This window comes from Puntigrus tetrazona, chromosome 5 (assembly GCF_018831695.1).
Source record: "Puntigrus tetrazona isolate hp1 chromosome 5, ASM1883169v1, whole genome shotgun sequence".
NCBI classification, from domain to species: Eukaryota; Metazoa; Chordata; class Actinopteri; order Cypriniformes; family Cyprinidae; genus Puntigrus; species Puntigrus tetrazona.
In genome coordinates this window covers 12,820,149-12,833,137 of record NC_056703.1, presented here as the reverse complement: position 1 = coordinate 12,833,137, position 12,989 = coordinate 12,820,149, and the positions used below count along the sequence as shown (strand labels likewise).

At 36.7% G+C, this 12,989-nt stretch overlaps 3 protein-coding genes across 9 annotated transcripts; 1 reads left to right on the top strand and 2 right to left on the bottom strand.

The window, feature by feature from the left end:
• The first annotated feature begins 399 nt into the window (after nucleotides 1-399).
• isg15 (ISG15 ubiquitin like modifier) lies at nucleotides 400-1,472 on the top strand. Its single transcript, XM_043238172.1, has 2 exons — nucleotides 400-542; nucleotides 643-1,472. Exon 2 carries the CDS (start codon nucleotides 646-648, stop codon nucleotides 1,114-1,116), a length of 471 nt encoding a protein of 156 aa, XP_043094107.1. The 5' UTR covers nucleotides 400-542; nucleotides 643-645; the 3' UTR covers nucleotides 1,117-1,472.
• Nucleotides 1,473-3,533: 2,061 nt separating this feature from the next.
• Nucleotides 3,534-6,548, bottom strand: pxmp2 (peroxisomal membrane protein 2). Its single transcript, XM_043238450.1, has 5 exons — nucleotides 6,336-6,548; nucleotides 5,235-5,357; nucleotides 4,941-5,103; nucleotides 3,929-4,048; nucleotides 3,534-3,830 (listed from the first exon to the last, which is right to left on the bottom strand). Exons 1-5 carry the CDS (start codon nucleotides 6,443-6,445, stop codon nucleotides 3,762-3,764), a joined length of 585 nt encoding a protein of 194 aa, XP_043094385.1. The 5' UTR covers nucleotides 6,446-6,548; the 3' UTR covers nucleotides 3,534-3,761.
• A 411-nt stretch (nucleotides 6,549-6,959) lies between these two features.
• Nucleotides 6,960-12,533, bottom strand: usp30 (ubiquitin specific peptidase 30). 7 transcript variants are annotated; one of them, XM_043240740.1, is made up of 14 exons: nucleotides 12,219-12,372; nucleotides 11,873-11,884; nucleotides 11,623-11,735; nucleotides 10,775-10,957; nucleotides 10,581-10,684; nucleotides 10,310-10,408; nucleotides 10,176-10,221; nucleotides 9,978-10,072; nucleotides 9,814-9,873; nucleotides 9,630-9,716; nucleotides 9,401-9,481; nucleotides 9,059-9,281; nucleotides 8,384-8,492; nucleotides 6,960-8,282 (listed from the first exon to the last, which is right to left on the bottom strand). In XM_043240740.1, exons 1-14 carry the CDS (start codon nucleotides 12,221-12,223, stop codon nucleotides 8,036-8,038), a joined length of 1,464 nt encoding a protein of 487 aa, XP_043096675.1. In that variant the 5' UTR covers nucleotides 12,224-12,372; the 3' UTR covers nucleotides 6,960-8,035. The 7 variants fall into 7 exon arrangements, with proteins under 7 accessions (XP_043096675.1, XP_043096673.1, XP_043096674.1 ...); XM_043240738.1 differs by lacking the exons at nucleotides 11,873-11,884; nucleotides 12,219-12,372 and adding an exon at nucleotides 12,386-12,533; XM_043240739.1 differs by lacking the exons at nucleotides 11,873-11,884; nucleotides 12,219-12,372 and adding an exon at nucleotides 12,386-12,533 and having other exon boundaries at nucleotides 11,626-11,735.
• Nucleotides 12,534-12,989: the final 456 nt, after the last annotated feature.

Below are 12,989 nucleotides of genomic sequence, written 5' to 3'. Positions count from 1 at the left end.
TAAAACCAAAGCGGTGTTCATTAAAGGGATTGTATATCACGAGAAAATACACTTTCGCGTGCAATTTGTTTTTTACTTTTCCTTGAACATATTTGCTCGTAATAACACATTCCAGTGACCTGATCGCCTGTTATTTAACACCAACGAATTTATTATTGCGCGACGCACGCAAAGATAACGGTTCAATTTAATACAGTTACGTTTAACTGATAAGACACTGGGTTTATTTGGTTATTTGCAAATTAAGTAGGCTAGGCACAAATTTGCTTCTATGGGTTCTCTTTTTACGAGCTCTTTGTGTTTATTTGCGCCGAACCTCCTGCCGATCGATGATTTCTCAAGCCTTACATCAGATTTGGTGAGAATGGAAAGCGAAAGTGACTGAGCAACTTTTTGGAAACGAAACATTGTTTTGAGGCGGGGCTTGAGCCGTCGCTGTATATATTAGTGCAGCCAGAAGCACATTATTTGATTTCGGTGAGACTTACTGAAGAAAACATCCAACAAAAGCCACATTCGGCAAAGCATTAACTACCAGCCAGGTAAGCCCCATACCTTTGAAAATACTGAGCATTAATATTAACTCTAATCTCCGGTTTTAAGCAACTATTTAATATTTATATTATATCTCTATTTTGAAAGACGATGGAGCTGACAATAAGACTGCTGAGCGGAGCTGTGAAGCAACTGGAAGTACACGGTAATACCACGGTTGGCGAACTCAAGAAGCTCATTTCTCAGCACTTCGGAGAGCCCCCCTGCAAACAGAAGCTGTCCGCCGATAACGGTTCTCGCATCAGCCTCGATGATGATTCTAGAACCCTCGGCAGCTACGGACTGCACTCTGGATCAGTGGTCAGTCTGCTCATCACCAACCCCGGACCTTTCCAAGTGTTCGTCAGGAACGAGAAGGGCCAGACCGGAACGTATGATGTTGATGTCAATGAGACCGTAGCTCAACTCCAGGAAAAGATCTACCGCAAAGAGAGAGTCCCCGTGGATCAGCAGAGACTGGTTTTCAACGGAAGACAGCTGGAGTCTGGTAGAAAGCTGCAGGAATACGACATCGCCTCAGGAAGCACCATTCACATGACTCTCCGTCTGCGAGGAGGCTGATCGCTTAAATGTGTGCAAAAAGAACTTTTTTTTTTTTTTTTTTTTTATAATGCCTTCAGAACTAATTTAATTCCAATGTATTTACCTGCAGATGTCTTCAGGTGTCCTTTTTACACTTACTATTATAATAACAGTAAATTCTGCGTTGTTACATGCAAGACAAACTTTAAAAATAACCCTAGCCATATAGTAAGTACATTAAATTTACTCTTAAATGTAGTTTCACTGTAACAAGGACGCCTTAAAATAAAGTGTAACCATATGCATATCTCGTCTGAATTCCATTGTTTTTATCTGCATTTTATGTAACTGTATCTTTTATCTGCTACAATAAATGTTCTAATCATTCCCAAAAAGAAGGTTTCAGTGTTTACTTACTGTGGAGTGCTTTCCAAGTTTTTGTGATTTACCGAATAAGATTTTTTACAATTTCTCACAATTTCCAGAAAATCTTGCTATATAGTAGCTGTTACTAAGATAATACTCCGACATGAAGTAGATTTGAGAACTGATCGACCTACAAGTAAAGCATGTCGTTCAATGTACAAAATTTAAAAAATTTGAGTGCTGAAATGAAGATTTAGTGTTTTATTTGCCCTGATGAAGTTCATGTAACCTATCGGTCTTAAACTCGATTCCTGGAGGTCCACAGCTCTGCAGAGTTTTGCTCAGACCCTAATCAAACACCTAATCAAGGTCTTTAGGATGACTAGAAACATCCAAGCAGGTGAGATTTGGAGCTGGTCGGAAGAGAGCAGGAATTGAGTTTGAGACTAATGATTTAACATCTTATTATCAACACACCATATTTGTGTTTATCCTTGAATGGTGCTTATAGCCTACTGCAAAAAAAAAAAGGGTTTTGTCTTGTTTCTAGTCCGAATATCTAAAAATTCAAGTCACAATTATTGTCTTGTTTTAAGAAAAAAATAAAGTCAAAATCTGCCACTGCGGGAAGAAAAACCAAACCAAAAAACAGGACTTGGAAAAAAAGAACAATTAGATATTTGGACTGGAAATAGTGCAAAAATGTAAGAAAAACAATACCCTATAAAGCAGTTTATTTTTGTGCTGTCAAGTTTAGTTTGCACCCCTATGTGTGAAATCCCAACAGCGGCCTCTAGAGGTATCTTTAGGTATATAACTTGGGCTGAACAAGTCAAGACATGCTAGGACAATAATCTAGCTCAAATAATAACATGAATAGTGTATAATTCTCGTCACGTCTTTGCTAAATCAAAGTAGACACTTGTTAAAATGCTGATACATATAAATGATAAACACTTTGCCAGAGCAATGCAGCCTTTTTAAATGCAACCTTTATTACCTGACATTTGATGCTGTGATTTACTGTCACCGCTGTTGTGTATAATGTTTATGCAGCGTATTTGCCGTTTTTTCTGTTCATTGCAGACCACACAAGCCCACATGTACCTCCTACGGGCCAGTATCTGTAACACTTCAAACATGCAAGGTTAGTTCAAAAGAAGTCCTTGAACTGGGACATGCTCTCTATCTCCTGGTTCTCTACCCAGAAACCCCCGCCACCATTTCTACTATTCCCCCACCAAACCCATGAGGATTGTTTCCTTTTGTAATTCCAGCATCCCAAAGTCTCCAGAAACCAAATACATAACAAGGTACGAAGGACAAATGATGGTAAATGTAAAGTGTTCAGTCCTCTCAGGCTCATACTATGCACATTATCAGAGCTGTTGGGTGTGTTTCGGATTACCTGGGTTTCCCTCGTCACGTGATCATGGGGAAAACCCTCCTTGCAGTGATTCACTTAGAAGCAGAATGGAAAATGAAAACTGGTTTGTTTCACTGTAAACAAATCTGAAGCTTTAGGGAGCAAAGTACATCATTTCGCATTGGTTCAATCGACAAAATTCCACTATTACGTAATTCTTGCAAATGAGATTTCAAGCTCTGAACACACCCAGGTGTTTGCACCTTACGTCATGTTTATGGCCTGTTATGCTCACTGTTTTTCTGAAGTATGGAAACAGAAAATTGCTGAATAATACCTGAAAAGGAAACTCAGTGTGGGGATAAGTTTCAAAGCGATCGTGAATATTTAGAACTAATACCTATAACAAACTTCAGAACTAATACTTATTTTTTTTAAAAAAGTGTATTTTATTTGTTAGCATTAGAGCTGCCATGAATGCCGTGTGAAATTTTAAATACATGACCTTATTTAAAACGCATAAAGTATTGAGCCTTTAAATAATAAAGTAAATTAAAATGCATTAATTTATTAGTGTGCATGCGCTGGTCATTATTTTATTTGTCATAAAAAGAACATTGTATGCATTTATCAGGCTATGATATTACACAAAATATATTAGCAAGACCATTGCTATTTATGTACCTCAGCTCACAGCAAAGACAGTAGCAGTAGAATTAGTAAATATTTTTGTTATCAATATATTTTAATTAGTCAAATACAACAATCAATCATCATTGTCAGTGCTTTCACAATTGGTAGAAAGACATCACGGTTATTTTACAGAAACTGGCCAGTATTTCCAATCTGTTTTTCTGGAAGACTTTTAAAACGTATCTGATGTGCAGCAGTCCATTAAAGGCACAAACTGGATTTTAACCAACCAAGGCCTACTGTAGCTGGTTTTGTGCTTTCATTTCCGGACCGAGGCGAGATAGGCATACCAGAATAAAGCAACCAGGTTTGCAAACAGAACTCGGAACTGTGCAGAGAGCAAGAGAAAAAGAAAATGATAAAATGAATCAGAGGATCCTTATGTAATACATATGAGAGTACGGGGTGCAATGTTCTTATGCCTACCTGTACAGGTACATAGTTGATATTGATAAACTGAATCGGGGTCCAAACCTTCCAGTTCATCTTCATTGCAGGCCAGTAACTTGTTTTAAGTTTGTTTTGAACATCTGAGAGAGTCTTGCCCTGCAATGATCAAAATTTTCAGGCTATCATAGAGATAATGTGACCTGTCCTGTCTTATACCAGCAACGTATCTCAATTACTATACTGGATTAAACTTTTTTTAAATTGATCTGCATACCCTTTTTAAAAAAGAAAGAAAGAAAAAGAAAGAATTATTCTCTTCCTTGTGCATGTCCTGAAGATTTCTTGAAGCCAGGAAAAGCTGCTTTGGTTTCAAGAAAGAAGTGAGTTTCCAAATAGATAACATTCTGCCCTAGTGTCTTTTTAAAGTCCTAGTTTTTTGTCAATAAAATTATATATTATTGTATAAAACCCTATATTTACACATAAACATATACATATATTTATATAAATATGTAAGTTTGGTATCTGTTAAAATTCAGCTACCTACGATAGAAAACACAGCTGAAACAATTTTGCGCCATGTTGACTTTCAGCTTTGTGTAAATTCATAAAGAAACCACCCACTGATCAGAACCAGCCCTCCAGCTGCAAGACTGAAAACTGTAGATCAGCAAACAGGTAAAGTCCACTGACCAGCAGATGAATTCTTTATTCCGGTCAAAGTTGAGCATCGAGTTTGTGTACATTTTATTTCCATTCCTCTCGTTACAGTAATGCCACCTGCATCGGTGAGTGACAACCAGTCCTGTGGCTTCACGTTCAACAGCGTTCATCCACGCTCTACCCATCTTACCATACTTACTACCAACTTCTCCGTGCCTGACATTTAATAGTGGAACAATGTGTTCATAAGCCCCAGACTATGAGGCGAGTGTAAATACATAAAGAAATAAGGTAATTTTGTTGTGCTGTATACAAGAAAGCATGTTTCCATACAACAAAATAAAAACACGATTAATCTCACTGTCGTCCAGCTATGAAACATTACCTCCAAAGCGTTCATAACCACATAAAAGAGCAAGAGGAAAGCAGGAGCGAATATTAGACGTTCCAGCAGCAGGCGCTTGATCAGGCAGTACGGAATAGTGTTTGGCAACAGCACCTCCAGGAGATGGTAGAAGTAATGACTGACTGGACCTGTGATAAAAAGTCTAAGAGGAAAATTGAAGAGAGATATTTGAAACATTTGATACTGATTTAATGAGTAATTAGTACTGAGATATATGTAAAATATAAATATTTTACGTGGTTATTGAGTGCATGTAATCAAAATGCACACTACCCAAATATTGCAAAATGTACAGGTCCCAGAACATTGATTTTCTTTTTTGGGCTATTTTCTTTGTTGCTCTTCCTGTACTCCAACGCCTGGGACAGTAGATTTCCCAAAGCAGAGAGAACACCACTGCAAGAAAGAACAAAACTGCCATTGTTTCATTGAACCCACATGGCCCTGCATCTAAAGAAGAAGACACTTTCTGTGTCTTTCTGTGTTTGGTCCAAAAGTGAGGGTTACTTTTAACAGGACTTGATTTCCCCCACCCCACCCCCAAGCAATCAATAGGAAAACTCTCAGGGCAAAGTCCTTCATGCCTTTTTTTTTTTTTATGAATACAGGATATATTTATATATGACTGCTACAACAACAAAGCATTTTATTAATTAGTTTAAGGAGTTTTTTTTTTTAAGCATTTTACATATATATTTTTTAATATATAAATTATTATTTTTCTGTTTTATTTTATATTAACTTAAAACTTGTATTAAAAGAGACATTATTAATTATGAATTATATAAATATTATTATTAGTAGTAGTAAATAATGTTTCCCTGACATATTAATAAAGAATGAAATTATTTTAAAAAGACAATAAGCATATTGTATTGTATTAATATAAATTTGAGTTTTAATTATCATTATCTTATATTAGTTGCTATTCATAGGTGTAAATTTACCAACTAGTAGAAATGGTAAACTATCTAAAATTCTACCATGATCAGAACAAACAAGACATTCTGGAACAAGAAAACAACTGTTTTATGATTTTTTTTTTTTTTTTTTGAAATAAACTGTTGGCATATTAACTTTTATGTTCTATTGTTTGCAACATAATTCTATAAACTTTTTATACATTTTTATATATTAAAAAATCACGTTTTGGTGAATAACATTAATAAAATTAAATATTATAAAATAATAAAGTATTTCACAGTAAGTAGAGTATAATGTAACCGTGCTATTGTTGCATGATGTATGTTTATTCACAACAACTGGTTAGCGGTTCAACCAATTACGATCAGCGTGGTAGTACTCATTAAACTCAAGTGAATCTCTCCCAGATCCACAGCTAGCCAACTAGCCTTAACAAAATTGTTAACTGACCTCGTAACCGATTTGGTGATGATAGGATATTTCTTTAACAAACTCAAGTACTGCTGCAGCACCCTCGCCACAAAAGAGGAGTCACGGATAAGTACACTTTGCGTTGGCATCTTCAGTTTGGTTAACTAGTGAAGTCTGTACACTCTGGTCATGAGAGCTCGGTGTTTTTACTGCAGATCTATAATGTGGAGAGTCGAACGTCGCGTGCGTGGTCTGAATGTGTACGTAACAGAACAGGGGTCTCAGCGTAATCTTATTGGTCGACTTTTCCATGACCACACCCTAACATCCACGTGCTATTTCTTAAAGAGACACGCCAGACCTATTCTTAAAGTGACAGAACAACTCGTAACTCTTGCCGAAACAGAATGCCTAGAAAACAGATTAAACATATAGATGTATGTATTTCTATTTATATAAAAATGTATTTTAAATTGTACACTGCATGTTTTTGTTGAATATATACATGCGTTTGGAAATATAATAAATATACACAGTGAACACACATATTATGTGAACAAAAACTTTTATTTTGGATGCCATTAACCACGATTAATCGTTTTTATAGCACTACTTAAAAATATACTTAAAAAAACAAGAAGTGAAAGAAAAAAAATACTACCGTTGCAGGATTTATTTAATTTAATTTACATGTGAAAAACGTTCCTCCACACAATCATACACACTGATATCATAAAAATATACAATTGTGCAAATAGCATCATGTACAATCAACAGTTAACAAGGAATTTATAGAATAACACTGGAAATGGATGTACAAATCTATTTGGTAAATACTTCGGAATATGGGTTGCATTTCCATATTCTTGCTAGGTTTCTCTTCTAAGTATTCACTAAAGATAAAATGACATGGGATTTGTCCATTATGCAACGAAAACATAGGATTCATATGAAACCTGGGGGCTGTTTCAGAAAACATGTTTTACAAACAAGCCAGGGTTATTTCAGTCAGTCTAACATACTGTATATTTGCACCAAAACAACTAACAATAAGTCAGGCTAACTGAACTAAACCTGGCTTATTTGGTGAATTTGTTTTATGAAACAGGTCCCGGATCTGCATGTAGACAAGCAACACCTGATGAGGATACATCCCATGATCTCCCTTAATTACCCTTAAAACGTGAAACAAAAACAAATTAGTGGCGTTTATGTCTTACAAAAGACCTTTATATGCAAATTGCATAAATATATTATTTTTCACAATAGATCATTAACGGACAAAGACACATTATTAATAATAAAAAACTGCATGATGAAATGTACTTCCATGTGAAATGTACTTCTAACAGATCATCAGCTTAATGAGCAAGGCAACAATTCTAGGTCAATTTGCAACAAACCATTATAGTGAAAATGTAGAGTTTTCTTAACCCCAAAAAAAAATTCAAATCTGAGTGTGAACCCCATATCAGTGGCAACTAGTAGTACTCACGACTGGCATCATTCTTATGCTCAGATAACGACGCTAGACGTTGAGCAAGATTAAGGTGGAAACTACGATATACAGAGTCCTCATCTTCCCTCTCTCTGTGTCACAAAGAGCGATCAGAAACGACATGCACGCCAAACTGCATGCACAGGGATGCACAGTTGCACTCGGCCATCGCAGCATGGCCTGGAATGGAGAGAAGCTCTAGCTTTGAAGTAAGAATAAGTAAACCGGGTCAGCTGAGACGCTACTCTCCCACCCTCAGACCGGGCCTTTGCACTCGTTCGTAAAATAGCAGATACGCACTGGAGGAGAGCGCCTCCTGAAGGCTGGCTTTCCTCACCGAATCATCAGACACCCAAAGCCACTGGGAGCTGAAAGCAGACGTTCCACGAGGGGCGGCAGGGCAGCGGCGGTAAGTGACAAAGTGCCCAGAGTGCATGTCTCCGTGATGAACCAGGACGGCCGTCAAGCGGAAGAGATACTCAGAGCTGCTTAAAAAAAAAAAAAAAAAAAAAAAAGAAAAAGTTTGTTATTATATGAAGTAAATTGAAATAGATTCCATTCCCTGTAAAGCATGCATGCATGCATCCACCTGTAGTCGTAAGTGAGGTTGAGCTGTGAGCTTAGTCCTGGTGAGTGTAGAAAGATGGAGGGAAAGGTTCCGTTGGACAGTGGCTTATTGTTGTTACAGTGTTCTGAATCTGAAAAAGAATAAAAACCCCAAAACCGTTACATTTTGGGTTAAAGATGTTAATATGTCTGCATCAAAAGAAATATACAGAAATGACTTTATGTCCATAGAAAGCAAGATGTAAAATAAAGGGTCTGTTTTTAAGGTTTTAAATAAGTTTTTGGAGAATAAACTGTCAAAATTTGATTGGAGTAATATACTGTTGTCATTCAGTGTAACACCATATTTTTGTAAAAATCCAAACAATTTGCTTAGTCTGACTTGTTTTAAATATTGTATAATCATTCAAATAAAAAATTATAACAAAAACAACAACAACAACAACAATAATAATAGAAACAATTAATTATTATTACTACTTCTACTATAATTCATTCTTTTTTTTTTCATTTTTTATTATTAAAATACCAAAAGCATTGCAAGGATATTTGATTGATTTTACAGCAAAGGGAGGAAATCAATATTCACAGTATAACATGATTTTACTATAAAATCTGTATTGTATATATTTCTCAAAGAAGAAGACTAAGAAAGTATCACATGATCACCAGGAAAAAAGAAAAAAAAAACTCTTACCAACACCATTAGCAATGCTTTTGTCTTTTGGGTCCCCGGCAGCTTTGACAGATATGGGCTTATTTGTTCCTCTGGTGCTCTGGAGGTTCTGACCCGCTGTACAATGTTTGTATCGATCCAGAGACAAATATTCTGTAAACTGAACATGCTCTTGTTTCTTAATGGGAGCACCCTCCTTAGACCACGTTAATCTCTGCAAATGGATGCAGAGGCACTGAGGCAACTAAATGTGAAAATAAACACACACACATACACACACACAAACCAACAGGAGGTTATTGAAGAGTATCAACTGTTTAGAAAAGTGTACTGGTGTGAATGAAGAATAACAGTCACATATACCTTTCCGAGTTTCAGCTGCTTGACGAAAGTTGTCTTCTGACTCTCGAGGACTTCTCCATTTACAAGTTCCCCAGCCTGCTGCTACAAAGAGACGGAGAGAATCAGATCAGTAACGCTTAGAGATTTCAGCAAATAAATAAGGTACAATGGTACTAAAGTAACTTGTTTTGCTATTTTATATATATATATATATACACACACACACACACACACATACATACACACACACCTTGGTACAGTTTTCACATTCCACTTCTTTGATGGTTTCAGAGGAGATGAAATGCTGGAGACACTGGTCCAAAGTGACCGGTCTGCCCTGATACATGCGAATGCAAGTGATGCAAACTCTGTCTGTTAAAATACAAGCTGGGTAATATGACTTAGACTGGGACATTTTAATGTAATTAACTTACCCACTGTACTGACGGGATAGAAAGAGACAAGCTGTCGAAAGAATCATAGTGCACAGGACTCTAAAATCAAAAACAGACAGGCCTTAACAATTCCATTCCTTCAATAAAATACTGCATACTGAGATCGTAAATATTCGTTATAACACAAGTCTGAAAAAGATCACCTGCTGCTCACAGCGTTTACAAGCCATATAACTTGTTAACCGCCCATGAAAAGGGTGCCGTGTCCTCCATAAACTTGGAATAGGATGTAATGGGCCTGAATAAGAAAAAAAATTACATTACTAGATGTTAAATCTAAAAAAATAATAAAGGCAATAAAAAAAGAGAAAACCATCGAAATTTTTAAAGAATTCATTCACCTCCAGTTCTGCAGCTTATGTTCTTTTCTTTGGTCTCCACAGATTTCTGAAAGCATTAACAGTAGAGAATGTCTATGGAACCTGTCTATCTTTTGGGTTCTAATATTGCATTGACGGTGACTGTTCATGTTTACCTCCAGTGTTTGCATGTCGAACAGGTGAGCAACTCTGGGCTGGCTTTCACGTTCCTCCTCTAAGGATGATGTGAGAACATGAAAGAGCTCATGAGCATCCTGAGGAGAAAAAGTGACAGTAACAGCCATTTTTATGTTTTTTAAAATAAATAAAACATTTGAGCTAAATATATAAAAAGTAAGAGTAATTTGTCCATTATAGGTGAACCATTGCTTTAGAAAAAAAATATTCTTAAAAATTGCAGCTGCATTGTCTTTGAGATCATCCTACTTGTTCCTCGAAGGAGCTGATGTGCCATCTGTAAAGTCTGAGAGCTTCTAAAAGGCCTCCCGCATCTAAAACCTCATCTTCTCCAGGATCATGACTTGACAGCGCTTTGTAAAGAAGGGAAGATGGAGAGGTCACCCTGTTGGTGTGCATTAACATTTTGTGCATTTGTGCTATCGGTCGAATGGAAAAAGAACCTTTTAGTAACTGCATCAGAGATCTGGACAGATGAGTGTCTCTCTCAGTTCTCTCTGGAGGTATGCTGCTTTCGCTTGTAAAGTCTTCAAGCCATCTGATGAAGGAAGGACACGCTGCCAGGCCCTGGAGAAGTGAGTTCATAAAGCATGTGTTCCCCAGATTAAGCAGACCAGGAACCATACCTGTGTGAGAAATTATGCATTTAATAGTAAAAAAATTATAATAACAATTATTAATCACATTATTATTATTATTATTATTATTAAGTAATTTAGGAACTTTATATGAGAGAGAAATAATACTTTTAAGCAATGAAACACCCTTGCAATCTCTAATTAGCTTCCACTATATTTAGAATATAACATAGCCTCGAGCCGTATGGCTGATACATTATATTTTATAAACATTAAGAATAAATATTTTCAATTGTAAAAAGCAAATTCACGGAGTGAAATAAGGTTAATTGTTGTCTATGCGGAATGATTATTACAAAGACTGTGAGGCGTTTCATCACTTAATATCACAAAACTAATTTTTTTATAATTAAACTAAAATCCATGTACATTATTATTTGAGCAATAAATTAACAAAGACTGGTCAAAACTGCAGTGCAAATGTTTCTTATACATCGACTGAAAGAGTGACAACAAACACATCTTTCTTTCATCTGAATCTATGCACATTTTTCTCCATTAAGATTACGGCACATGAATTAAACACAAAATACTGATGTGCACAAATAATTTATACTAAACCCTGCTTTTACATTCCATGAAAAGTAGGAATTGTCCACTTTAAATTTGACTTTAAACTTGCTCTAAGATTTTAAATCACAAAAAAACCCTACCACCTTTTCTCTTCTTCTTCCTGTCTGAAATTGGCCCCCATAATACATAGACTCCAGCAGCCATGGCAGCAGCTATTCCACCGATCACACCCCAGTTTTTCATCATTTTGTTCCTGAAACAGAAAGAAACAATAAACGTTTTAGTTGTATCCAGCACATACCTGGATAGAAATGAAGTGACAATGTTAAAGAGCACATTTACAGGTCATCACATGTAGACTGATCACAAACAAACATGTCAAAGGGACACCTGTGGCAGACAGCAGACTGCCTCTGACCTTGACAGCTGTGTTTGCATTAAGCCTGGATCTCCAGCAAAAACCCATAAGCTTTCATTACACGACACACTTCTTTTGTGGAAAAAGTAGAACACGCAAAACCAAACCTCATGCGCATATTCACGCTGAACACTAAATTTAAGCTTTCTGAATCTTTAAATACATAGATGTTAACTTTACGTCCATTTCCAAGACGAATGGAGTAGATTTAATAAGCTACTGCTGGCTAACAAGCTATAAAGAGAACCGTCCGAATACATTAATAAAAGCACTTGGGTCTATAACAGATAAAAGTAAAAAAAAAGGCACGCTTGTACATTCATCTGTGGCGATCAACGAAAAACAAACACAAGTAATAAAAGCGAGTGCCTGCTGGCCTCCCGTGCAACAGCTGCCTCCGTATTTACTGCGTTCCCTGCGTCCACAAGAGCTACGCCGATTCAACATACAGCCGTCATGTCACACGTTTTCATACAAACCCCAACCTGGCAGCGGTTCCCGTGCGTAAGAACTCTCGGACGAGCTTGTCTGTAGCTCCCTGTTTGCACCAAGGCATATTTCACTGCGCCCAAAAGTGCGGAACTAAACATTGCGCATTGTTGCGCGACGGACCTTCCGCGGAGCAGGACGGGCTTCTATGTCGTAAGCGGAAATGATGAAAGGCTGGGAAAGCTGTTGGCTGTGTAGTGTGAGATTGTGTTTACAAAAGTACAGAAGTGTACTAAATGGGGAGTGTTTTGCTGTTCAACACCTACCTTAACCTTAAACTAGCTTCTTAAATTCACAGATTAGCTGAGTGATAATAGACACCCCATAGGCTATTATGGTCTTAATAAGTGAAACCAGGTCATAGACTGACAGAATTTGGATTAAAAAGCCACGAAGGCTTGAAATATTTTGAGCTTTTAAAGAATTTAAATGAGTATTTCGATTTGAGTAGACTTAAAAGCTGACCAACTTCTATAGACATTTCACTATATTTCTTAATTTATTTGCGTATTCTCCTTTCTCCACGAGCAAACTTTTTCGCCTGGCTTTCTAACTTATTTCTAACGTATTTGCAAATCTGCGCATTTCAATTGAAAAAAA